Below are 26,831 nucleotides of genomic sequence, written 5' to 3' on the forward strand. Positions count from 1 at the left end.
GAAAAAGGTACAAAAGTCTGAGGTCCCGTACTGACCGACTCAAGAACAGCTTCTTCCCTGCTGCTGTCAGACTTTTGAATGGACCTACCTCACATTAAGCTGATCTTTCTCTACACCCTCGCTGTGACTGTAACACTACATTCTGCACCCTCTCCTTTCCTTCTCCATGAACGGTATGCTTTGTCTGTACAGCACGCAAGAACCAATACTTTTCACTGTATCCCAATACACGGGACAATAATAAATCAAATCCTTTTCCTTCTCTCCTCTGTACTCTATGAATGGTATGCTTTGTATAGTGCACAAGAAACAATACTTTTGACTGTATAATAACAACGGTGACATTAATAAATGAATTAAATGTAATTAAATTGAGTTGAATTCAATTAAATTGTTAAATTAAATGGAATTAGGTTCACTGAGATTCTTCAATTTCATTCATTCCAACTAAGTTCAATCTGGGACACTGGGGAGGATCAATCATGGCAGCTCCAACTGCTCCAATCCTCACAACGCGGCCAAATCTCCTGACTGTAACAAAGATGGCCGCCTGTCGTCTTCCCCATCCCCAAAAGCGCAGCGCGCATGCGGCCTCCACCCGGAGCTCCACCCCCCAGACATGACGTCACTGACAGCAGCCACAGTCAGGCAGTGCGCATGCTCCGCCTTTTATCCATAGGCAGAGGCCGCCGCCCCCTCCCGCGGAAAGACGGAACCACAACAGCGCTGCCCGTCTGAAAGATGGCCCATCCTCTAACTGTCACACAGTGTATGTGGGTGTGGTTTGTTTGTGCCAGGACCAGCCGCCATTTTAAGGGAGGAAAAAAAATGAAGCGGTGGTTGCCGGTCCGGGTTTGGGAGTTTGGAGGAGCGGCGGTGGGAGCCTGGGGGGAGGGGAAGAAGGATGAAGCTGCTGAGCAAATTGATTGACAGGGACAGCTCTGGGTGGGTGAGGGTCACCATGGCAACCCAGAGATGGGGGAGGGTCACCATGGCAACCCAGAGAGGGGGGAGGGTCACCGTGGCAACCCAGAGAGGGGGGAGGGTCACCGTGGCAACCCAGAGAGGGGGGGAGGGTCACCGTGGCAACCCAGAGAGGGGGGAGGGTCACCGTGGCAACCCAGAGAGGGGGGAGGGTCACCGTGGCAACCCAGAGAGGGGGGGAGGGTCACCGTGGCAACCCAGAGAGGGGGGAGGGTCACCGTGGAAACCCAGAGAGAGGGGAGGGTCACCGTGGCAACCCAGAGAGGGGGGAGGGTCACCGTGGAAACCCAGAGAGAGGGGAGGGTCACCGTGGCAACCCAGAGAGGGGGGAGGGTCACCGTGGCAACCCAGAGAGGGGGGAGGGTCACCGTGGCAACCCAGAGATGGGGGAGGGTCACCGTGGCAACCCAGAGAGTGGGGGGAGGGTCACTGTGGCAACCCAGAGAGGGGGTGAGGGTCACCGTGGCAACCCAGAGAGGAGGGGGAGGGTCACCGTGGCAACCCAGAGAGGGGGTGAGAAGGGGTAGCACGGTCAAGCTCGGGTGGGGGGGGGAGGGGTGGGGCAGTTAACCAGGGGAGGGGGGGAAGAGGATGGGGTAGCGCGGTTAACCGGGGCTGGGGGGGGGGGGGGGGGAACGTGGTTAACCGGGGGGAGGGGGTGGTGGTGCTGTTCACTGAAGGCTGATGTGTGTCTGGGGGTCTCGGTGGTGTGGGGGGGGGGGTGGGGGGGAGTTTGCAGGCGGTGGGTGCTCCCCATGTGTTTGCTGCCACCCCCCCCCCCTTGTCCTTCTGGGTGGGGGTGGGGGTGGTGGGTTTGGAAGGAGCCTTGGCGAGTCGCTGCGGTGTAGACGGTTCACACACGGGGCTGTCGCTGTGCGTGTCGGGTGCTGGGGGGGGGGTGGGGTGGGGGTGGGGAGGGGGGGACAGAGAGTGTCGGAGCCCCTCTGACTGTCCATTCCCTCCCACAGGCAGATCACCCTGATGCCCGAGGAAGCTGAGGACATGTGGCACACCTACAACCTGGTGCAGGTGAAAGACAGTCTCCGGGCCTCAACCATCCGGTAAGAGAGGTTTCCAGCGTGGAAACAGGCCCTTCGGCCCAACTTCTCCATGCTGCCCCTTTCTTTTTAAACCCCTAAGCTAACCCCAATTGCCCGCATTTGCCCCCATATCCCTCTATACCCATCGTACCCATGGAACTGTCTAAATACTTTTTAAAATTGTCCCCGTCTCTACTACTGCCTCTGGCAGCTCGTTCCAGACACACACCACCCTCTGGGTGAAAGAATTGCCCCTCTGGACCCTCTCCCCTCTCACCTTAAACCTCTGCCCTCTAGTTTTAGACTCCCCTACCTTTGGGGAAAAGATATTGACTATCTCGCTGATCTGTGCCCCTCATTATTTTATAGACCTCTATAAGATCACCCCTCTACACTCCAGAGAAAAAAGTCCCAGTCTATCCAGCCTCTCCTTATAACTCAATCCATCAAGTCCCCGGTAACATCCTAGTAAATCTTTTCCTGGGGGGGTGGTGATGACGGTGGATGGCTTGGGAGGAGCCGGGAGGGAAGGAGTGGGTCTCATCCTCGCTCCTGTTTCTCACCAACGCAGTCCACAACTCCTATTTATCTACTCTCGATTTGATTTATTATTGTCACGTGTATCGGGATACGGTGAAAAGTATTGTTTCTTGCGCGTTATACAGACAAAGCATACCGTTGATAGAGAAGGAAAGGAGAGGGTGCAGAATGTAGTGTTACAGTCACAGCGAGGGTGTAGAGAAAGATCAGCTTAATGCGAGGTAGGTCCGTTCAAAAGTCTGACAGCAGCAGGGAAGAAGCTGTTCTTGAGTCGGTCGGTACGGGACCTCAGACTTTTGTATCTTTTTCCCGACGGAAGAAGGTGGAAGAGAGAATGTCCGGGGAGCGTGGGGGGGTCCTTAATTATCCCGGCTGCTTTTCCCCGAGGCAGCGGGAAGTGTAGACGGAGTCAATGGATGGGAGGCTGGTTTGTGTGATGGGATTGGGGGCTACATTCACCACCCTTTTGTAGTTCCTTGCGGTCTTGGGCAGAGCAGGATCCCAGACCGAGCTGTGATACATCCGGGAAAGAATGCTTTCTATGGGGCATCTGTAAAAGTTGGTGAGAGTCGTAGCGGACATGCCAAATTTCCTTAGCCCCCTGAGAAAGTAGAGGCGTTGGTGGGGCTTTCTTAACTATAGTGTCGGCGTGGGGGGGGAACCAGGACAGGTTGTTGATCTTTTTCACTGTATCCCGATACACGTCACACTAATAAATCGAATCCTTTTCCTTCTCCCCTCTGTACTCTATGAACGGTATGCTTTGTCTGTGTAGTGCACAAGAAACAATACCTTTCACTGTATCCCAATACACGTGTCAATAATAAATCAAACGGAGGATTTCGGGCCTACTGGGTTCTAGGCCAAGACACAGCCTGGGCCTCTCCTGACGTGCCAACCCTCAGCGTTTGTCCCTCCTTTGCAGGAAGGTGCAGTTGGAGTCATCGACGGGCAGTGTGGGCAGTAACAGGGTGAGGACCACCCTCACCATCAGTGTGGAGACCATTGACTTTGACGCTCAGGCTTGCATGCTGCGTGTGAAAGGGACTAATATTCAGGAGAATGAGTATGTGAAGGTGAGGAGATCGCTGTATGTACGGAATAACAGATTCCCGGGAGAGAGATACACACTGGAATCTAATCGAGGGGTTCGGGGTGGTTTATATACAGAATAACAGATACCTGGGAGTGAGTTACACACTGGAATCTAATCGAGGGGTTCAGGGTGGTTTATATATAGAATAACAGATACCCGGGAGTGAGTTACAGACTGGAATCTAATCGAGGGGTTCGGGGTGGTTTATATATAGAATAACAGATACCCGGGAGTGAGTTACAGACTGGAATCTAATCGAGGGGTTCGGGGTGGTTTATATATAGAATAACAGATACCTGGGAGTGAGTTACACACTGGAATCTAATCGAGGGGTTCGGGGTGGTTTATATATAGAATAACAGATACCTGGGAGTGAGTTACAGACTGGAATCTAATCGAGGGGTTCGGGGTGGTTTATATATAGAATAACAGATACCCGGGAGTGAGTTACAGACTGGAATCTAATTGAGGGGTTCGGGGTGGTTTATATACAGAATAACAGATACCCGAGAGTGAGTTACAGACTGGAATCTAATCGAGGGGTTCAGGATGGTTTATATACAGAGTAACAGATACCCGGGAGTGAGTTACAGACTGGAATCTAATCGAGGGGTTCCGGGTGGTTTATATACAGAATAACAGATACCCGGGAGTGAGTTACAGACTGGAATCTAAGCAAGGAGTTCGGGGTGGTTTATATATAGAATAACAGATACCCGGGAGTGAGTTACAGACTGGAATCTAATCGAGGGGTTCAGGGTGGTTTCTTTATAGAATAACAGATACCCGGGAGTGAGTTACAGACTGGAATCTAATCGAGCGGTTCGGGGTGGTTTTTATATAGAATAACAGATACCCGGGAGTGAGTTACAGACTGGAATCTAATCGAGGGGTTCGGGGTGGTTTATACATAGAATAACAGATACCCGGGAGTGAGTTACAGACTGGAATCTAATCGAGGGGTTCGGGGTGGTTTATATATAGAATAACAGATACCCGGGAGTGAGTTACAGACTGGAATCTAATCGAGGGGTTCGGGGTGGTTTATATACAGAATAACAGCTCCCCGGGAGTGAGTTACAGACTGGAATCTAATCGGGGGGTTCGGGGGGGTTTATATACAGAATAACCGATACCCGGGAGTGAGTTACAGACTGGAATCTAATCGAGGGGTTCGGGGTGGTTTATATACAGAATAACAGATACCCGGGAGTGAGTTACAGACTGGAATCTAATCGAGGGGTTCGGGGTGGTTTATATATAGAATAACAGATACCCGGGAGTGAGTTACAGACTGGAATCTAATCGAGGGGTTCGGGGTGGTTTATATATAGAATAACAGCTCCCCGGGAGTGAGTTACAGACTGGAATCTAATCGAGGGGTTCGGGGTGGTTTATATACAGAATAACAGATACCCGGGAGTGAGTTACAGACTGGAATCTAATCGAGGGGTTCGGGGTGGTTTATATACAGAATAACAGATACCCGGGAGTGAGTTACAGACTGGAATCTAATCGAGGGGTTCGGGGTGGTTTATATATAGAATAACAGATACCCGGGAGTGAGTTACAGACTGGAATCTAATCGAGCGGTTCGGGGTGGTTTATATATAGAATAACAGATACCCGGGAGTGAGTTACAGACTGGAATCTAATCGAGGGGTTCGGGGTGGTTTATATACAGAATAACAGACACCCGGGAGTGAGTTACAGACTGGAATCTAATCGAGGGGTTCGGGGTGGTTTATATACAGAATAACAGATACCCGGGAGTGAGTTACAGACTGGAATCTAATCGAGGGGTTCGGGGTGGTTTATATATAGAATAACAGATACCCGGGAGTGAGTTACAGACTGGAATCTAATCGAGGGGGTTTTGTCACAGTGGGAGTGACGTTCTCTCTCTCTCTGACAGATGGGTGCCTATCACACCATAGAGCTGGAATTAAACCGGAAGTTTACCCTCGCTAAGAAACAGTGGGACAGTGTGGTCCTTGAACGAATAGGTATGTGTCTTGTGAAGACTGGTATTCCCTCTCTCAGACCTCTCCCCAGGTCCTGTTAGCTCGGCTGGAGAGAAAGATCTGCTTCATATAAGATAGGTCCATTCAAAAGTCTGACAGCAGCAGGGAAGAAGCTGTTCTTGAGTCGGTCGGTACGGGACCTCAGACTTTTGTATCTTTTTCCCAACGGAAGAAGGTGGAAGAGAGAATGTCCGGTGTGTGTGGGGGACGTTCTTGATTATGCCGGCTGCTTTTCCCCGAGGCAGCGGGAAGTGTAGACGGAGTCAATGGATGGGAGGCTGGTTTGTGTGATGGGATTGGGGCTACATTCACCACCCTTTTGTAGTTCCTTGCGGTCTTGGGCAGAGCAGGAGTCCAGACCAAGCTGTGATACATCCGGAAAGGATGCTTTCTATGGGGCATCTGTAAAAGTTGAACGTAAGAACATAATAACATAAGAAATAGGAGCAGGAGTAGGCCAACTAGGCCTTCGAGCCTGCCCCGCCATTCAGTAAGATTGTGGCTGATCTGTCGTGGCTCAGTTCTACATTCCCGCCCTCTCCCCATAACCCTTCATCCCCTCTCTCATCAAAAACCCATCAACCCGCGTCTTAAAAATATTTAGCGAGGTAGCCTCCACCACTTCAATGGGCAGAGAATTCCAGAGATTCACCACCCTTTGAGTGAAGAAGTTCCTCCTCAACTCCGTTCTAAACCGCCCCCCCTTTATCTTGAGGCTGTGCCCCCTAGTCCTACTGTCCTTTCTGAGCGGGAAGAGTCTCTCCACCTCTATCCTATCCATCCCGTTCATCATCTTATACGTCTCAATGAGATCTCCCCTCATTCTTCTAAACTCTAACGAGTACAAGCCTAATCTATTCAGCCTCTCCTCATAGCTCAACCCCCTCATCTCCTGAATCAGCCTAGTAAACCTCCTCTGCACTCCCTCCAAGGCTAAAATATCCTTGCGTAAGTATGGCACCCAAAACTGCACACAGTACTCCAGCTGCGGCCTCACCAATGCCCTATACAGCTGCAGCAAGACCTCCCTACTTTTATATTCAATCCCCCTCGCTATGAAGGCCAGCATCCCATTCGCCTTCCTGACCACCTGCTGCACCTGCAAGCTGGGTTTTTGCGACTCATGCACAAGGACCCCGAGGTCCCTCTGCACCGTCGCCTGCTGCAGTTTTTCGCCACGTAAGTAATAATCCTTCCTACCATTCTTCCTACCAAAGTGGACCACCTCGCACTTGCCAACATTAGTCACCATCTGCTGTGGTCTCCAGTGTGTGGTGTAGGTACACCCACAGCACTGTTAGGGAGGGAGTTCCAGGATTTCGACCCCAGTAACAGCGAAGGAACGGCTGATATATTTTGTGAGTGTGTGTGTCCTTGGTGGTGGAGGTGATGGGTTTGGCAGGTGCTGTGGAAGGAGCCTTGGCGAGTCGCTGCGGGGTATCTTGTAGACGGTACACACTGTGCGTGGGTGGTGGAGGGAGTGAGTGTCGAAGGTGGGGGTTAGTGTGTTGATCGAGCTGGGGGTGGGGGAGTGGGGGCTGCTTTGTCCTGGATGGTGTCGAGCTTCTCGAGTGTTGTTGGGAGCCGCACCCATCCCAGGCGAGTGGAGAGCGTCCCATCACACTCCTGACTTGTGTCCTTGTGGATGGTGGGACAGGCTTTGGGAAGGGGGAGAGTCAGGAGGTGAGTTACTCTCCGCAGGATTCCCAGCCTCTGACCTGCTCTGGGAGACACAGTATTGATATGGCTGGGACCCAGTTCAATTTCTGTTCAATGGTAACCCCCAGGATGGTGATAGTTGGGCAGTGGGGGTGGGGGGGATTCAGCGATGGTCGTGCCATAGAATCCCTAGAGTACATAAAGAGGCCAGTCGGCCCATCGAGTCTGCACTGACCACAGTCCCACCCAGGCCCTACAATTCCCACTCATTAACAATATCAAATAGAATTTTAGTCACTCTGCCTAAATTACAACCTTGTTTGGGGTTTTCTGGAATATTCTGGGCCTTCTCTGTGGATCCTTCTGTCTGGAACTTCTGCCTTCTTTGGTACCTTTGCGATTGAGGTGAAGCTTTCTTTTAAGACATCCATGAGGCTGTTACACCGGCAGACGGCAGTTCCTTCCTCTGTTTGTTGCCCCACTGCCCTCTTCTCTTATCCCTGTGATAACCGATCAATATCCCCGACAACAGGACTGGCAGGTTGCCAACACCATCAGTTTCAAATTCAAAAGGTTCTTGGTATCTAAGTGCCTGATTTAAACTGACTGGCTGAATTCAACAGAAATACTTGTCTTAGGAACGCCGCTGCTCGGCCTTCGATACAAACGTTTCATTTTGGGATTACACCGTCTTTCTCGATGATTCTCCTGTCTGGGACGTCCTGTCTTCTTTGGTACCTTTGCCAGAGAGACGATGCTTTCTGTCAGCTGTTCTGCTGACTGATGGGGTTCACTTTCTCCCCTTATTGTCCCACTGCCCTCTTCTCTTATACCTGTGATGATGTACCTGAATCGACTCAACTGTGTAACGTCTCTCTCTCTCTGTGCCCCCAGAACAGGCGTGTGACCCCAGTCACAATGCAGACTTGGCAGCGGTGGTTATGCAGGAGGGACTGGCCCACATCTGCCTCGTCACGTCCAGTATGACCGTCCTGCGGGCCAAAGTGGAGACCACCATCCCCCGGAAACGCAAGGGCAGCTGCACCCAACACGACAAGGTACAGGCGCACCGTGACACCCGGTCCCAGAGAGGGGGAAAGGACAGTGTATCTAACGCACTGTGACACCCGGTCCCAGAGAGGGGGAAAGGACAGTGTATCTAACGCACTGTGACACCCGGTCCCAGAGTGGGGGAAAGGACAGTGTATCTAACGCACTGTGACACCCGGTCCCAGAGACGGGGAAAGGACAGTGTATCTAACGCACTGTGACACCCGGTCCCAGAGTGGGGGAAAGGACAGTGTATCTAACGCACTGTGACACCCGGTCCCAGAGTGGGGGAAAGGACAGTGTATCTAACGCACTGTGACACCCGGTCCCAGAGAGGGGGAAAGGACAGTGTATCTAACGCACTGTGACACCCGGTCCCAGAGAGGGGGAAAGGACAGTGTATCTAATGCACTGTGACACCCGGTCCCAGAGTGGGGAAAGGACAGTGTATCTAATGCACTGTGACACCCGGTCCCAAAGAGGGGGAAAGGACAGTGTATCTAACGCACTGTGACACCCGGTCCCAGAGAGGGGGAAAGGACAGTGTATCTAACGCACTGTGACACCCGGTCCCAGAGAGGGGGAAAGGACAGTGTATCTAACGCACTGTGACACCCGGTCCCAGAGAGGGGGAAAGGACAGTGTATCTAATGCACTGTGACACCCGGTCCCAGAGTGGGGAAAGGACAGTGTATCTAATGCACTGTGACACCCGGTCCCAGAGGGGGGAAACGACAGTGTATCTAACGCACTGTGACACCCGGTCCCAGAGAGGGGGAAAGGACAGTGTATCTAACGCACTGTGACACCCGGTCCCAGAGAGGGGGAAAGGACAGTGTATCTAACGCACTGTGACACCCGGTCCCAGAGAGGGGGAAAGGACAGTGTATCTAACGCACTGTGACACCCGGTGCCAGAGAGGGGGAAAGGACAGTGTATCTAACGCAGTGTGACACCCGGTCCCAGAGTGGGGGAAAGGACAGTGTATCTAACGCACTCTGACACCCGGTGCCAGAGGGGGGGAAAGGACAGTGTATCTAACGCACTGTGACACCCGGTCCCAGAGTGGGGGAAAGGACAGTGTGTCTAACGCACTGTGACACCCGGTCCCAGAGTGGGGGGAAAGGACAGTGTATCTAACGCACTGTGACACCCGGTCCCAGAGTGGGGGAAAGGACAGTGTGTCTAAAGCACTGTGACACCCGGTCCCAGAGTGGGGGAAAGGACAGTGTGTCTAACGCACTGTGACACCCGGTCCCAGAGAGGGGGAAAGGACAGTGTATCTAACGCAGTGTGACACCCGGTCCCAGAGTGGGGAAAGGACAGTGTATCTAACGCACTGTGACACCCGGTCCCAGAGTGGGGAAAGGACAGTGTATCTAATGCACTGTGACACCCGGTCCCAGAGGGGGGAAACGACAGTGTATCTAAGGGTTGTGGATGGAAATGGTGATGTTTTCTTGGTTCTATTTTGGATCTCAGGCTCTGGAGAAGTTTTACGAAGCGGTGATGCAGGGAATTATTCGACACATTAACTTTGACGGTAAGTACCGGGTTTACAGAGCAGCGCTCAGAGTGTCCTCACCGTCCCCGTTGTGTGTGTGTGTGTGTGCGTGTGTGTGTGTGTGAGTGTGTGTGTGTGTGTGTGCGTGTGTGTGTGAGTGTGTCTGTGTGTGTGTGCGTGTGTGTGTGTGTGTCTGTGTGTGTGTGCGTGTGTGTGTCTGTGTGTGTGTGCGTGTGTGTGTGTGTGAGTGTGTGTGTGTGTGTGTGCGTGTGTGTGTGAGTGTGTCTGTGTGTGTGTGCGTGTGTGTGTCTGTGTGTGTGTGCGTGTGTGTGTGCGTGTGTGTGTGTGTGTCTGTGTCTGTGCGTGAGTGTGTCTGTGTGTGTGTGTGTGTGTGTGTGTGTGTGTGTGTGTGTCCATGTGTACGTGTCAGATTGTGTTGGTTCGCTCCTGTCTTCCTCGTGCCGTCCCGCTCTCATCCCACCCTCCCCCGTTTCCCCCTCTCTGTCGTTCCCTCTCTCTAATAATCCCCTCGTGTCTGTCCCTCCGTCTCACCCTCCCTCTTCCTGCTGCACCCACTACCCGCCCCACCGCACTCTCTCGTTCACACTCTGTCTGCCACTCACTCTGTGGTTTGACAGATTCATAGCTCTCTCAATCTCTCGCTCTGTCTCACACCGGCTTGCGGACCCTCCCTGCTCCCTCCCTCCCTCCCCGCTCCCTCCCTCCCAGTTCCTTCCACTTCCCTCCCCGCTCCCTCCCTCCTCCCCTTCACCCATCTTGCGCCCCTCCCTCCACCCTCTCCCCTCTCCCCACCATCTCCACCCTCCCTTTTCCCGCCCATTTCTCCCCCCTGCTCCCCCACCACTCCCTCTCCCCCCGCTTCCCCTTCCCCACAATCTCCCCCCATCTCCACCCTCTCCCCCTGCCCCTCTCTCTGCCCCCGCCCCTCCTCGCCCCACCCCCAGCCCCTTCTCCCATCCCGTCCCCCTGCCACCACCCCCCCCCTCCTCCCCCACATGCACTCTTTCCCCCACCCACTATGGGTGGCACGGTGGGTCAGCACTGCTGCCTCACAGTGCCAGGGACCCGGGTTCGATTCCCAGCTCAGGGTCACTGTCTGTGTGGAGTCTGCACGTTCTCCCCGTGTCTGCGTGGGTTTCCTCCGGGTGCTCCGGTTTCCTCCCGCAGTCCGAAAGACGTGCTGGTTAGGGGTGGATTGGGCCGTGCTAAATTACCCCTTGGTGTCAGAGTGACCAGCTAAGGTAAACACATGGGGTTCTGGGGATAGGGCCTGGGTGGAATTGTGGTCGGTGCCGATGGCCTCCTCCTGCACTGCTGGGATTCTATCATTTTCTCTTCACCTCTTACTCTCTGCTCTCACTCACTCCTCTCCCTATACCCACTCTGTCAGTCTCTCCCACACTCCCCAATTCCTCCCTCTCTCGTTCTCTCTCTCCCTCTCTTTCTCCTGCTCTTCCCCTCTCTTTCTCTGACTCCCTCTCTCCATCCCTCTCCTCTCTGACTCTCTCCCCGTCTCTCCCCGCACGTTCCCTTCTCTCCCTCCCCCTCTGCCTCCCTCCCCCTCTGCCTCCCTCCCTCTCTGCCTCCCTCCCTCTCTGCCTCTCCCCCCTGTGCTGTCTAACTCTCCCCCTCTCTCCCACACAGTGGTGAAGTGTGTCCTAGTGGCGAGCCCTGGTTTTGTGAAGGAACAGTTCTGTAATTACATGTTTGATCAGGCGGTAAAGATGGACATTAAACTCATCCTGGAGAATCGCTCCAAATTCCTGCAGGTCCACTCATCATCCGGACACAAGTACGCTCTCAAAGGTGAGAATCCCGTCACACCGAGAGACAGGAACCATCGTCAGGGGCGCAGAGTAATGAACGGGAAGGGGATCGGGATTGTGTACAGTGGGAGTGAACGGGAAGGGGATTGGGATTGTGTACAGTGGGAGTGAACGGGAAGGGGATTGGGATTGTGTACAGTGGGAGTGAACGGGAAGGGGATTGGGATTGTGTACAGTGGGAGTGAACGGGAAGGGGATCGGGATTGTGTACAGTGGGAGCGAACGGGAAGGGGATCGGGATTGTGTACAGTGGGAGTGAACGGGAAGGGGATTGGGATTGTGTACAGTGGGAGTGAACGGGAAGGGGATTGGGATTGTGTACAGTGGGAGTGAGTGGGAAGGGGGATTGGGATTGTGTACAGGGGGAGTGAACGGGAATGGGATTGGGATTGTGTACAGTGGGAGTGAACGGGAAGGGGATTGGGATTGTGTACAGTGGGAGTGAACGGAAAGGGGGATCGGGATTGTGTACAGTGGGAGTGAACGGGAAGGGGATTGGGATTGTGTACAGTGGGAGTGAACGGGAAGGGGATTGGGATTGTGTACAGTGGGAGTGAACGGGAAGGGGATTGGGATTGTGTACAGTGGGAGTGAACGGGAAGGGGATTGGGATTGTGTACAGTGGGAGTGAACGGGAAGGGGATTGGGATTGTGTCCAGTGGGAGTGAACGGGAAGGGGATTGGGATTGTGTACAGTGGGAGTGAACGGGAAGGGGATTGGGATTGTGTACAGTGGGAGTGAGTGGGAAGGGGGATTGGGATTGTGTACAGGGGGAGTGAACGGGAAGGGGATTGGGATTGTGTACAGTGGGAGTGAACGGGAAGGGGATTGGGATTATGCACAGTGGGAGTGTGTGGGAAGGGGGATTGGGATTGTGTACAGTGGGAGTGAGTGGGAAGGGGGATTGGGATTGTGTACAGGGGGAGTGAACGGGAATGGGATTGGGATTGTGTACAGTGGGAGTGAACGGGAAGGGGATTGGGATTGTGTACAGTGGGAGTGAACGGAAAGGGGGATCGGGATTGTGTACAGTGGGAGTGAACGGGAAGGGGATTGGGATTGTGTACAGTGGGAGTGAACGGGAAGGGGATTGGGATTGTGTACAGTGGGAGTGAACGGGAAGGGGATTGGGATTGTGTACAGTGGGAGTGAACGGGAAGGGGATTGGGATTGTGTACAGTGGGAGTGAATGGGAAGGGGATTGGGATTGTGTCCAGTGGGAGTGAACGGGAAGGGGATTGGGATTGTGTACAGTGGGAGTGAACGGGAAGGGGATTGGGATTGTGTACAGTGGGAGTGAGTGGGAAGGGGGATTGGGATTGTGTACAGGGGGAGTGAACGGGAAGGGGATTGGGATTGTGTACAGTGGGAGTGAACGGGAAGGGGATTGGGATTATGCACAGTGGGAGTGAGTGGGAAGGGGGATTGGGATTGTGTACAGTGGGAGTGAGTGGGAAGGGGGATTGGGATTGTGTACAGTGGGAGTGAACGGGAAGGGGATTGGGATTGTGTACAGTGGGAGTGAACGGGAAGGGGATTGGGATTGTGTACAGTGGGAGTGAACGGGAAGGGGATTGGGATTGTGTACAGTGGGAGTGAACGGGAAGGGGTTTGGGATTGTGTACAGTCAGGGAGGGAGCACTGAATTCTTGACAGTGCAGCACTGACCCTCCCACAGGGCTGGAGGAGGTTAGAGAGATAGGGAGGGGGTGTAGGGGGGGACTGGAGAAGGTTACAGAGACAGGGAGGGGGGTGTAAGAGGTTACAGAGATATGGAGGGGGTGCAGGGGGTGCTGGAGGAGGTTACAGAGATAGGAAGGGGGTGTAGGGGGCTGGAGGAGGTTACAGAGATAGGGAGGGGGTGTAGGGGGCTGGAGGAGGTTACAGAGATAGGGAGGGGGTGCAGAGGGGCTGGAGGAGGTTACAGAGATAGGGAGGGGGTGCAGAGGGGCTGGAGGAGGTTACAGAGATAGGGAGGGGTGTCAGGTTAAGGTGTCGGCCTAGCTGGAGTTGATAAGCACTGGGAGTTGGGAATCGCAACTGGGACCTGACCCCTCTCCGTATCCTGTCTTTTAGAAGTCCTCTCGGATTCCAGTGTGGTCGGGAGACTTGCTGACACGAAGGTAAGATTTACCCATCTATTCTTCACCCTGTCGCACTCGAGAGAAAGATCAGCTTAATGCGAGGTAGGTCCATTCAAAAGTCTGACAGCAGCAGGGAAGAAGCTGTTCTTGAGTCGGTCGGTACGGGACCTCAGACTTTTGTATCTTTTTCCCCGACGGAAGAAGGTGGAAGAGAGAATGTCCGGGGTGTGTGGGGTCGGAGGGGGAGGGGGTGCGGGGCGCGGGGGGTCCTTCACTACACCGACTGGGCTTTTCCTCGAGGCAGCGGGAAGTGTAGACAGAGTCAATGGATGGGAAGCTGGGGTTTGTGTGATGGGACTGGGTCACATTCACGAGTCTTTGTAATTCCTCGGGGTCTCGGTCAGAGCGGGAGCCCAGACCAAACTGTAATACACCCACTCAGCCCCTCTCTCTCTCTCCAGCCTGTTACACAGGGACAGGAGGAGGCCACTCAGCCCCTCTCTCTCCAGCCTGTTACACAGGGACAGGAGGAGGCCACTCAGCCCCTCTCTCTCCAGCCTGTTACACAGGGACAGGAGGAGGCCACTCAGCCCCTCTCTCTCCAGCCTGTTACACAGGGACAGGAGAAGGCCATTCAGCCTGTCGAACAGCTGTACTATCCCTGAGTGACCTACCCCTCTCTCTCTCTCTCTCCCCCAGGCTGCAGGTGAGGTCAAAGCATTGGACGATTTCTACAAGATGTTACAAAATGAACCAGACAGAGCGTTTTATGGGTAAGGACACACTGTGAGAATGATTTCCACAGTCTCTGTGTCACATCAGGTTAGCTTCTGCTGGGAGTGTTTGATGGGGGACAGTGTAGAGGGAGCTTTACTCTGTATCTAACCCCGTGCTGTACCTGTCCTGGGAGTGTTTGATGGGGGGACAGTGTAGAGGGAGCTTTACTCTGTATCTAACCCCGTGCTGTACCTGTCCTGGGAGTGTTTGATTGGGGGACAGTGTAGAGGGAGCTTTACTCTGTATCTAACCCCGTGCTGTACCTGTCCTGGGAGTGTTTGATGGGGACAGTGTAGAGGGAGCTTTACTCTGTATCTAACCCCGTGCTGTACCTGTCCTGGGAGTGTTTGGTGGGGGACAGTGTAGAGGGAGGTTTACTCTGTATCTAACCCCGTGCTGTATCTGTCCTGGGAGTGTTTGGTGGGGGGGACAGTGTAGAGGGAGGTTTACTCTGTATCTAACCCCGTGCTATACCGGTCCTGGGAGTGTTTGATGGGGACAGTGTAGAGGGAGTTTTACTCTGTATCTAACCCCGTGCTGTACCTGTCCTGGGAGTGTTTGGTGGGGGACAGTGTCGAGGGAGGTTTACTCTGTATCTAACCCCGTGCTATACCGGTCCTGGGAGTGTTTGATGGGGACAGTGTAGAGGGAGCTTTACTCTGTATCTAACCCCGTGCTGTACCTGTCCTGGGAGTGTTTGATGGGGGACAGTGTAGAAGGAGCTTTACTCTGTATCTAACCCCGTACTGTACCTGCCCTGGGAGTTTTTGATGGGGGGACAGTGTAGAGGGAGCTTTACTCTGTATCTAACCCCGTGCTGTACCTGTCCTGGGAGTGTTTGATGGGGGGACAGTGTAGAGGGAGCTTTACTCTGTATCTAACCCCGTGCTGTACCTGTCCTGGGAGTGTTTGATGGGGGGACAGTGTAGAGGGAGCTTTACTCTGTATCTAACCCCGTGCTGTACCTGTCCTGGGAGTGTTTGATGGGGGACAGTGTAGAGAGAGCTTTACTCTGTATCTAACCCCATGCTGTACCTGTCCTGGGAGTGTTTGATGGGGGGACAGTGTAGAGGGAGTTTTACTCTGTATCTAACCCCGTGCTGTACCTGTCCTGGGAGTGTTTGGTGGGGGACAGTGTCGAGGGAGGTTTACTCTGTATCTAACCCCGTGCTATACCGGTCCTGGGAGTGTTTGATGGGGACAGTGTAGAGGGAGCTTTACTCTGTATCTAACCCCGTGCTGTACCTGTCCTGGGAGTGTTTGATGGGGGGACAGTGTAGAGGGAGCTTTACTCTGTATCTAACCCCGTACTGTACCTGCCCTGGGAGTTTTTGATGGGGGGACAGTGTAGAGGGAGCTTTACTCTGTATCTAACCCCGTGCTGTACCTGTCCTGGGAGTGTTTGATGGGGGGACAGTGTAGAGGGAGCTTTACTCTGTATCTAACCCCGTGCTGTACCTGTCCTGGGAGTGTTTGATGGGGGGACAGTGTAGAAGGAGCTTTACTCTGTGCCCAACCCATGCTGTGTCTCTGCCCTGCTCTCCCCCTTCTCCCCCTCCCTACCCCCTTCTGCCCTCTCTCTCCCTCCCCTCTTTCCCCCCGCTTACCCCATCGTTCACCCCTCATCCCCCTCTCTGTGTCTCTCCCCCTCTCTCTGTCTCCCTCTCTCTCTCTGTCTCCCTCTCTCTCTCTCTCTCTCTCTGTGTCTGTGTCTCTCCCTCCATGGCCCAGTGCTCTCACAGGGTGGATCAATAAACCAGGTGTGTGTTTGAGGTCTGAGACACAGCAGCCTGAGGGTTGGAGAGAGAGAATGAGGCGGGGTGGAGGGCTGGGTGTGTGAGGAAGAAAGCTGCAAATTTTTGCCTCTCGCTTCAGGGGGGAGGAGGGACGCGATTGAGGTTTAACTCTTAACTGCCCGTCCGCACACACCTCCCAGAGAAAGGGAACAGACAGAAAGATTGACTTCTAACACTCCCACAGTGCGGGACTCCCTCAGCACCGACCCTCCCACAGTGCGGGACTCCCTCAGCACCAACCCTCCCACAGTGCGGGACTCCCTCAGCACCGACCCTCCCACAGTGCGGGACTCCCTCAGCACTGACCCTCCCACAGTGCGGGACTCCCTCAGCACTGACCCTCCCACAGTGCGGGACTCCCTCAGCACCGACCCTCCCACAGTGCGGGACTCCCTCAGCACCAACCCTCCCACAGTGCGGGACTCCCTCAGCACCGACCCTCCCACAGTGCGGGACTCCCTCAGCACTGACCCTCCCACAGTGCGGGACTCCCTCAGCACTGACCCTCCCACAGTGCGGGACTCCCTCAGCACCGACCCTCCCACAGTGCGGGACTCCCTCAGCACCGACCCTACCACAGTGCGGGACTCCCTCCCCACCGACCCTCCCACAGTGCGGGACTCCCTCAGCACCGACCCTACCACAGTGCGGGACTCCCTCCCCACTGACCCTCCCACAGTGCGGGACTCCCTCAGCACTGACCCTCCCACAGTGCGGGACTCCCTCAGCACTGACCCTCCCCACAGTGCGGGACTCCCTCAGCACCGACCCTCCCACAGTGCGGGACTCCCTCAGCACCGACCCTCCCACAGTGCGGGACTCCCTCAGCACCGACCCTCCCACAGTGCGGGACTCCCTCAGCACCGACCCTCCCACAGTGCGGGACTCCCTCAGCACTGACCCTCCCACAGTGCGGGACTCCCTCAGCACCGACCCTCCCACAGTGCGGGACTCCCTCAGCACCGACCCTCCCACAGTGCGGGACTCCCTCAGCACCGACCCTCCCACAGTGCGGGACTACCTCAGCACCGACCCTCCCACAGTGCGGGACTCCCTCAGCACCGACCCTCCCACAGTGCGGGACTCCCTCAGCACCGACCCTCCCACAGTGCGGGACTCCCTCAGCACCGACCCTCCCACACTGCGGCGCTCCCTCAGCACTGACCCTTCCACAGTGCGGCACTCCCTCAGCACCGACCCTCCCACAGTGCGGGACTCCCTCAGCACCGACCCTCCCACAGTGCGGGACTCCCTCCCCACCGACCCTCCCACAGTGCGGGACTCCCTCAGCACCGACCCTCCCCACAGTGCGGGACTCCCTCAGCACCGACCCTCCCACAGTGCGGGACTCCCTCCCCACCGACCCTCCCACAGTGCGGGACTCCCTCAGCACTGACCCTCCCACAGTGCGGCGCTCCCTCAGCACTGACCCTCCCACAGTGCGGCGCTCCCTTAGCACCGACCCTCCCACAGTGCGGGACTCCCTCAGCACTGACCCTCCCACAGTGCGGGACTCCCTCAGCACCTCGGTCTTTGTCCCTTTCCAACCGTCCCCACACCACCCTGGGATAGAAGAGCCCCTCCCTCCCCTCCCACACCAATCTGTTCTCTGACACCTCACTAACCCCCTCCCTCCTCTCTCTCTCCCTGCAGTATCAAACACGTGGAGAAGGCGAATGAGGCGCTTGCTGTAGAGATCCTTCTCATCACCGATGAGTTATTCAGGTAAGGCTGCCTTCTTCAATTTACCACCCCCCTGCTGCGCACGTTCTCCCCGAGGCAGCGGGAAGTGTAGACGGAGTCAATGGATGGGAGGCTGGTTTGTGTGATGGGATTGGGGCTACATCCACCACCCTTTTGTAGTTCCTTGCGGTCTTGGGCAGAGCAGGAGCCCAGACCGAGCTGTGGTACATCCGGAAAGGATGCTTTCTATGGTAAGAGTTGGTGAGAGTCATAGTTCATTCTCGTGAACCTCCTCTGGACCCTTTCCAAGGCCTGGCATGTCCTTCCTTAGATATGGGTCCCAAAACTCCTCACAAATGGGGTCTGACCGGAGCCTCAGAATGAGACGGAAGTGTTCTGGTGTATCTCCTCTGCACCCCCCTCCACCTCTACGTCCTTCCTATAATGTGGTGACCAGAACTGCCCACAGCTGTGGTCTCACTGTGGTTCTCTACAGCTCCATCGTGACCTCTCTGCTTCTGTACCCCGATTAGTAAAGAGGAGTGTCCCATGTCCCTTTTCCACCACCCTATGAACCTGCCTTTCCTCCTTCAGAGATCTGTGGACCAACACATCTTTCTTCTTGGGAACTCGCTCAGTGTCAGATCTTTCACAGTCCACTTCCTTGTCAAATTACCCCTTCTAGAACCTTCTCCCGCTCGTTCTTCCTTCTCTTTGCTGTTTTCTCATGAGGCCTGGGCCCTTAACCCCTTCCTGTACGTTTGAAAGTCCCGGGATAGAGTGGATACGGGGGGGTGGGTTGGGGGGGAGATGTTTCCCATGACTGGGGAAGACTGGGGTCCGAGGACACAGCCTCAGAGTAACGGGACGACCCTTTAGAATGGAGATGGGGAGGAATTTCTTCAGCCAGAGGATGGGGAATCTGTGGAATTCACTCCCACAGACGGGGTGGGGGGAGGGCGAGTCATCGAGTGAACTTTATTTTACTCATTGGTGGGACACGGGCGTCGCTGCCTGGGTCAGTATTTATTGCCCATCCCTAGTTGCCCTCGGAGGGCAGTTGAGAATCCACCACACGGGTCACGTGTCTTATAGAATCCCCACGGTGCAGAAAGAGGCCATTCAGCCCATCGAATCTACACCGACCACAATCCCGCCCAGGCCCTATTACTGCAACCCCACTTATTTACCCTGCGAATCCCCCTGACACTAAGGGGCAATTTAGCACGGCCAATCCACCCTAACCTACACATCTTTGGACACTAAGGGACAATTTAGCACGGCCAATCCCCCCTAACCTACACATCTTTGGACACTAAGGGACAATTTAGCACGGCCAATCCCCCCTAACCTGCACATCTTTGGACACTAAGGGACAATTTAGCACGGCCAATCCCCCCTAACCTACACATCTTTGGACACTAAGGGACAATTTAGCACGGCCAATCCCCCTAACCTACATATCTTTGGACAGTAAGGGACAATTTAGCACGGCCAATCCACCCTAACCTACACATCTTTGGACACTAAGGGACAATTTAGCACGGCCAATCCCCCTAACCTACACATCTTTGGACAGTAAGGGACAATTTAGCACGGCCAATCCCCCCTAACCTACACATCTTTGGACACTAAGGGACAATTTAGCACGGCCAATCCACCCTAACCTACACATCTTTGGACTGTGGGAGGAAACTGCAGCACCCGGAGGAAACCCACTCAGACACGGGGAGAATGTACAGTCTCCATACAGACAGTGACCCGAGCCGGGAATCGAACCCAGGTCCCTGTGAGGCAGCAGTGCTAACCCAGTGTTCCACCGTACCATCCAAGCCAGACAGGGTAAGGACGGCAGATTTCCTTCCCTAAAGGGACATTGATGAACCAGATGGGATTTTCCGACAGGACGTCATCAGTAGATTCTTAATTCCAGATATTTTTTATTGAATTCAGATTCCACCATCTGCTGTGGTGGGATTCGAACCCGGATCCCCCAGAACATTAGCTGTGTTTCTGCATTAATAATCTAGCAATAACACCACTGGGCCAAAACCTCCCCATTTAGACTGGCGTGGGGATCAGGGGTTACGGGGAAAAGGCAGGGGAAATGGGTTGAGGAACTCACTCGGCCTCAATCGAACAACAGGACAGACTCGATGGGCCCAATGGCCTAATTCTACTCCTCTATCTTACGGTCACTAACTCGGCTATGCTTAGCACTGGTCAGAACTGATCCCAAGCCCGGATAAAGTAAAAGCAAAATACCGCGGATGCTGGAAATCTGAAGTAAAACCAGAAAATGCTGGAGAATCTCAGCGGGTCTGGCAGCATCTGTAGAGAGAGAAGCAGAGTCTGGGGGTCAAAATACCCCTTCTGTAGCACTTGATGCACCTTTAACCCCTCGAAACCCTGGGAGGAAACTTACTGAACAAATTCACAAAGGGTCTGCACCTGAACATCGAGTACACAGAGTGAAATATTTACCAGGGGAACGAGATTACACCAGATTCAAAATTCAGAAAGGATTTGATTTGATTTGATTTATTATTGTCACGTGTATCGGGATCCAGTGAAAAGTATTGTTTCTTGCGCGCTGTACAGACAAAGCATACCGTTCGTAGAGTACAGAGGGGAGAAGGAAAAGGATTTGATTTATTATTGTCCCGTGTATCGGGATACAGTGAAAAGTATTGTTTCTTGCGCGCTGTACAGACAAAGCATACTGTTCATAGAGTACAGAGGGGAGAATCATAGAATTGTAGAATCCCTACAGTGCAAAAGGCCATTGAGTCTTCACCAACCACAATCCCACCCAGGCGCCCCACATATTTACCCCAGCTATTCCCACTGACACTTGGGTCAATTTCCCTTGGCACCCACCCTCCCGCAGTGCGGCGCTCCCTCGGCTCCCACCCTCCCGCAGTGCGGCGCTCCCTCAGCTCCCACCCTCCCGCGGTGCGGCGCTCCCTTGGCACCCACCCTCCCGCGGTGCGGCGCTCCCTCGGCACCCACCCTCCCGCGGTGCAGCACTCCCTCAGCACCGACCCTCCCGCAGTGTGGCGCTCCCTCGGCACTGACCCTCCCACGGTGCGGTGCTCTCTCGGCACTGACCCAGTGGATTGTTGACCTGGATTTCTACACCTGTCATTCCTGCATCAATATATATGAAGAGAGAACCACAGTAGATCTTTCTGTTAACCCACTTGTCCTTTCCCTTCCCTAAACAGGAGCCAAGACATTGCAAAACGCAACCGTTATGTGAAGCTGGTGGACAGTGTTCGGGACAATGGGGGCACCGTGAGGTGAGACGGGGGGAGGAAGATGGGAGGGTTTTGTGCTGCCCAGAACCAGGCGCTTGTTATCGTATCGGTGGCGACATTTTCACTCATTCCCCAACCCCCCACTTGCCAGCAGCCTTCTGTGCGGTCACTGAGAGTTCAATTGCCGCATGGTCACTGCGAGTTCAATTGCCGCATGGTCACTGCGAGTTCAATTGCCGCATGGTCACTGCGAGTTCAATTGCCGCATGGTCACTGCGAGTTCAATTGCCGCATGGTCACTGAGAGCTCAATTGCTGCATGGTCACTGCGAGTTCAATTGCCGCATGGTTACTGCGAGTTCAATTGCCGCATGGTCACTGAGAGCTCAATTGCCGCATGGTCACTGAGAGCTCAATTGCCGCATGGTCACTGAGAGCTCAATTGCCGCATGGTCACTGAGAGCTCAATTGCCGCATGGTCACTGAGAGTTCAATTGCCGCATGGTCACTGAGAGCTCAATTGCCGCTTGGTCACTGAGAGTTCAATTGCCGCATGGTCACTGAGAGCTCAATTGCCGCATGGTCACTGAGAGTTCAATTGCCGTGCGGTGGCCGAGAGTTGAGCGGTGGCGCGGTCGCCGTCCTTGAGGCCAGGATATATCCACCCAGACCCCACACACACACACACACACACTCCTTGGGGAAAACAGAGAAACTGGAATCAGCAGGAGGCCATTCGGCCCTCCCTGCCTCCCCCCATTCATTCCCATCGTGGCTGATCATCCAATTCAATATCCTGATCCCCCGCACCCCGCCCCCCCCCATATCCCTCCATCCCTTCAGCCCCAAGAGCCAAATCCCATTCCTTCCCGAAATCCCACATCGTTTTATCCCCAACTACTTCCTGTGGGAGTGAATCCCACACATTCCCCACCCTCTGGGTGAAGACATTTCTCCCTCACCCTCAGTCCCTAAAAGGTTCACCCCCTCATCCTCAAACTGTGACCCCCCCTCCCCCCCCCCCCCCCCGGTTCTGGACTCCCCCCACCCTGGGGAACATGCTTTCTGAATCTCCCCTGTCTAACCCTGTTAGAATTTGATAAGTTTCTATCAGATCCCCCTCTTCGAATCTCCAGTGAATAGAATCCGAACCCACTCAGTCTCTCCTCGTATCGACGGACCCGCCGTCCCAGGGATCAGCCTGGGAAACCCCTCGCTGTGCCTCCCTCTGTAGCGAGGAACATCCTTCCTCAGATAAGGAGACTCAAAACCTGCTCCCAATACTCCAGGTGTGGCCTCACCCTGTGCAATTGCAGTAAAACATCCCTGTCCCTACACTCCAATCCTCTCGCTCTGAAGGCCTACAGACCATTTCCCTTCTTTACTGCCCGCTGTACCTGCACGATCGGAACAGGCAGAGAACAGATGTATAAAAGGATGTTTTTAATTCTCTCCCAGTCGGTGACAAGTTTCCTAATTCCTCTTTATTTTCTTTGTCTTCTCACCTTTTCTATCCACCTCTCACTCTCTGCTTCTCTCACTCTCCATCTCTTGCTCTTTCTCTCTCTGCCTCTCTCTCTCTCTCTCTGTCTCTCCCACATCCCCCCACAACTCCTTTCGTCTGTCTTTCACAGAATGTTTTCCAGTCTGCATGTATCGGGTGAACGTGAGTATACACACCGCTTTGGGTTTTGGGTCGAGAGAGAGACAGAGAGAGAGAGAGAGACAGAGAGAGAGAGACAGAGAGAGAGAGAGAGAGAGACAGAGAGAGAGAGAGACAGACAGAGACAGAGAGAGAGAGACAGAGAGAGAGAGAGGGAGGCACAGAGTCAGCGAGGGAGAGAAAGCGAGAGAGAGAAAGGGAGAGACAGAGAGAGACCGAAATTGGGGTCCCTGGTACAGCCAGAGGGTCTGGGAAATGTATTTCTATCTGTCCCAATGTCCCTCGCTGTTTTGTGTGTATCACAGAAACCCCACAGTGCAGAAGGAGGCCATTCGGCCCATCGAGTCTACACTGACCACAATCCCACCCAGATCCTACCCCCGTCACCCCCACACGTTTACCCTCCTAATCCCCCTGACACCGAGGGAGAATTTAGCACGGCCCAATCCACCCTAACCAGCACGTCTTTCAGACTGCGGGAGGAAACCGGAGAAAACCCACGCAGACATGGGGAGAATGTGCAGACTCCACACAGACAGTGACCCGAGCCTGGAATCGAACCCGGGTCCCTGGGGCTGTGAGGCAGCAGTGTTAACCCACTGTAGCACCGTGCTGTGCATGAGGGCTATCACTTTTGAGGTTCTGCCCCCACTCCCCCTCCCCCCGCTACACCCAGTACTGCACCCACACCAAATATTCATCACATTATCCACCCCACCAATGTTAACCTATCATTCTTCTCTCTCTCTCCCCCTGCCCCCTCCTCTCCGCTCCCTCAGAACTGAACCAGCTGACTGGGGTGGCGGCGATCCTGCGATTCCCGGTCTCCGAACTCTCCGACCAGGAGGATGAGTCGAACTCGGACAGCGACTAGGCCTGACGTGGACCCTGAGGGGAGTGGGGGTGGGAAGGAAGGGGGCTGCAGCGAGGAGAAAGAGCGAGGGGGTGGGGAGACGGGGAGCCTGGAGCAGTCTGTTGGGGGTGTGGGTTGTGATTCGCGGGGAGGCGATGGAGAGACGGCCCTGGGAGTGACCAAGATGGCGCCAATATGGCGGCCATTTTGAAGATGGTGTTATGATGATTTGGGGACCTGTGTGAGTCCTAATGGATAATGTAAAGCAGCGATATTCCTGCAATAAATACAAACTTAACTCTGGGACACGAGGCAATTCTATATCCCATCAGTCTCCCACCCATCACACACCTCATCTAACCATCTCCCCCACCCGCCTTGACATGGCATCACCATCGCTGAATCCCCCCCTCCCCCACTATCAACATCCTGGGGGTTACCATTGAACAGAAACTGAACTGGGTCCCAGCCACATCAATACTGTGTCTCCCAGAGAAGGTCAGAGGCTGGGAATCCTGCGGGGAGTAACTCACCTCCTGACTCCCCCTCCCCCCCTTCCCAAAGCCTGTCCCACCATCCACAAGGACACCAGTCAGGAGTGCGATGGGACGCTCTCCCCACTCGCCTGGGATGGGTGCGGCTCCCAACCACACCCGAGAAGCTCGACACCATCCAGGACAAAGCGGCCCCCCCTCCCCTCCGCTCAATCAACATACTAACCCCCACCCTCAACACTCACTCCCTCCACCACCCACGCACACAGTGTGTACCCTCTACAAGATACCCCGCAGCGACTCGCCAAGGCTCCTTCCACAGCACCTTCCAAACCCACCACCCAGAAGGACAAGGGGCGGAGGGGGGGGTAGCGGATGCATGAGGATCACCCACCGTCTGCAAGACCCCCCGACTCCGAGTCCCCAACCCACCATCCCGACTTGGAAATATATTGGCCATTCCCTCCGGGGAACCCACTATATCTGGGGTCAAAATCCTGGAGCTCCCTCCCTAACAGTGCCGTGGGTGTACCTACACCACACACACACACACACACACACACAGTGGGGAGTGCAGTGGGTTCAAGATGGTGGCTCCCCCTCCTCACTTCCCAAGGGCACAACTAGCTAAATAAATCCCCACCAACGCCTCTACTTTCTCAGAAGACTAAGGAAATTTGGCATGTCCGCTCCGACTCTCACCAACTTTTACAGATGCCCCGTAGAAAGCATCCTTTCCGGATGTATCACAGCTCGGTCTGGGCTCCTGCTCTGCCCAAGGCCGCAAGGAACTACAAAAGGGTGGTGAATGTAGCCCCCAATCCCATCACCCAAACCAGCCTCCCATCCATTGACTCCGTCTACACTTCCCGCTGCCTCAGGGAAAAGCAGCCGGGATAATTAAGGACCCCCCCACCCCACACACCCCGGACATTCTCTCTTCCACCTTCTTCCGTCGGGGAAAAAGATACAAAAGTCTGAGGTCCCGTACCGACCGACTCAAGAACAGCTTCTTCCCTGCTGCTGTCAGACTTTTGAATGGACCCACCTCGCATTAAGCTGATCTTTCTCTACACCCTCGCTGTGACTGTAACACTACATTCTGCACTCTCTCCTTTCCTTCTCTGTGAATGGTATGCTTTGTCTGTACAGCGCGCAAGAAACAATACTTTTCACTGTATCCCCATACACGTGACAATAATAAATCCTTTTCCTTCTCCCCTCTGTACTCTATGAAGGGTATGCTTTGTAGACGTTTTGGTACAAACTGATTTGGGAATGAGATGGAACTCTGTTCCCCCCTCCTCCTCCTCTCTCTGTACCGGGGGAAATCTCGGCGGAGATTTACAGAGGGAGTGAAACAGGATAAAAACAGGGAACTTGGCACCTTTGCAAAGTCAGACTCTCCCTCTGGCCCCCTTTTCATCTCAGCATCAAAGATTCTGATCAAAGTCCTGGCTACAAGCCCGCCCGGATTAAATAAATGTGCAGTGTGCCACACCTGCCTCTCTCTCTCTCGACAAGCAAGGGGAACGTGGAAACCAGCCTCCCCCCCCATCACCCTCTCTCTCCGTTCTCTCGCACCCCATCCCGCTGGGGAACCAGTTCATCCCTACGGTGTACCCACTCCGCCGTACGCACACTGCCCCGTCCCACTGCAGGACAGCGCCAAGCCCAGCCCACACAACCCCCCCCCCCCCCCCCCCCCCCACTCTCCACATCTCCGTCCCAGTCAGGGGCTAACTGGTGCCACACCAGTGGGTCATGGACTCTCTCTCCTCCTCGCCCTGTATCTCGGTCTCTCTCTCTCCTTCTGCTTCTATCTTCCCATCTTGAATTTTCCATCTCACCCTCCGTCTCTGACCCCTCTCTCCGTCTCTCCCTTCTCCCTTTTTATCTGCCCGTGTCTTTCTCTCTGTCTCTGTCTCTCTGTTTCTTTCTCCCCTGCCTCTCCCCCTCTCTGCCTCTCCCCCTCTCTGCCTCTCCCCCTCTCTCTGTTTCTGTCTCTTTCGCCCCCACGTCTCTCTGTCTCAGTCTGTCACACTTTCTCTGCGTCTCCCTCCCTTTCACTCCCTCTCTCTGTTTTTCCATCTCTCTCGGTCTCTCGGTCTCTCTCTCCCTCAGTCTCTCTCTGTCTTCCTCTCTCTACCCCACCCCCCCATTCTCTCTGTGAGAGACTGTGTTTCTCTCACATTCTCTGTCTCTCACCCTCTGTCTGTCTCTCTGTCTTTCCCTCTCTGTCTCTCTCTCTCTACACCACCGCCCCCCCCATTCTCTCTCTGTGAGAGACTGTGTCTCTCTCACATTCTCTGTCTCTCACCCTCTGTCTGTCTCTCTGTCTTTCCCTCTCTGTCTCTCTCTCTCTACACCACCGCCCCCCCCATTCTCTCTCTGTGAGAGACTGTGTCTCTCTCACATTCTCTGTCTCTCTCACATTCTCTGTCTCTCACTCTCTGTCTCTCTTTGTCTCTCTCCCT

The 26,831-nt window shown here is 54.5% G+C and overlaps 1 protein-coding gene across 1 annotated transcript; it reads left to right on the forward strand.

The window, feature by feature from the left end:
* The first annotated feature begins 848 nt into the window (after positions 1–848).
* On the forward strand, positions 849–24,166 carry pelo (pelota mRNA surveillance and ribosome rescue factor). Its single transcript, XM_080183443.1, has 13 exons — positions 849–945; positions 1,953–2,045; positions 3,490–3,640; positions 5,576–5,666; positions 8,238–8,401; positions 9,876–9,936; positions 11,563–11,724; positions 13,822–13,868; positions 14,529–14,602; positions 18,056–18,127; positions 21,313–21,387; positions 22,979–23,010; positions 23,787–24,166. Exons 1-13 carry the CDS (start codon positions 905–907, stop codon positions 23,879–23,881), a joined length of 1,158 nt encoding a protein of 385 aa, XP_080039569.1. The 5' UTR covers positions 849–904; the 3' UTR covers positions 23,882–24,166.
* The last annotated feature ends 2,665 nt before the right edge of the window (positions 24,167–26,831 follow it).

The sequence above is a fragment of the Carcharhinus amblyrhynchos genome, unplaced genomic scaffold (genome assembly GCF_965287045.1).
Source record: "Carcharhinus amblyrhynchos unplaced genomic scaffold, sCarAmb.v2.hapA chromosome_289, whole genome shotgun sequence".
In the NCBI taxonomy this organism is placed as follows: Eukaryota; Metazoa; Chordata; class Chondrichthyes; order Carcharhiniformes; family Carcharhinidae; genus Carcharhinus; species Carcharhinus amblyrhynchos.

Excerpts from the sequence above, each read along its gene's own strand:
- pelo (XM_080183443.1), top strand. The coding sequence starts at position 905 with ATGAAGCTGCTGAGCAAATTGATTGACAGGGACAGCTCTGG. Across the intron at positions 11,725-13,821 it reads ACACAAGTACGCTCTCAAAG|AAGTCCTCTCGGATTCCAGT; the intron begins GTGAGAATCCCG and ends CCTGTCTTTTAG. Across the intron at positions 23,011-23,786 it reads TCTGCATGTATCGGGTGAAC|AACTGAACCAGCTGACTGGG; the intron begins GTGAGTATACAC and ends CCGCTCCCTCAG.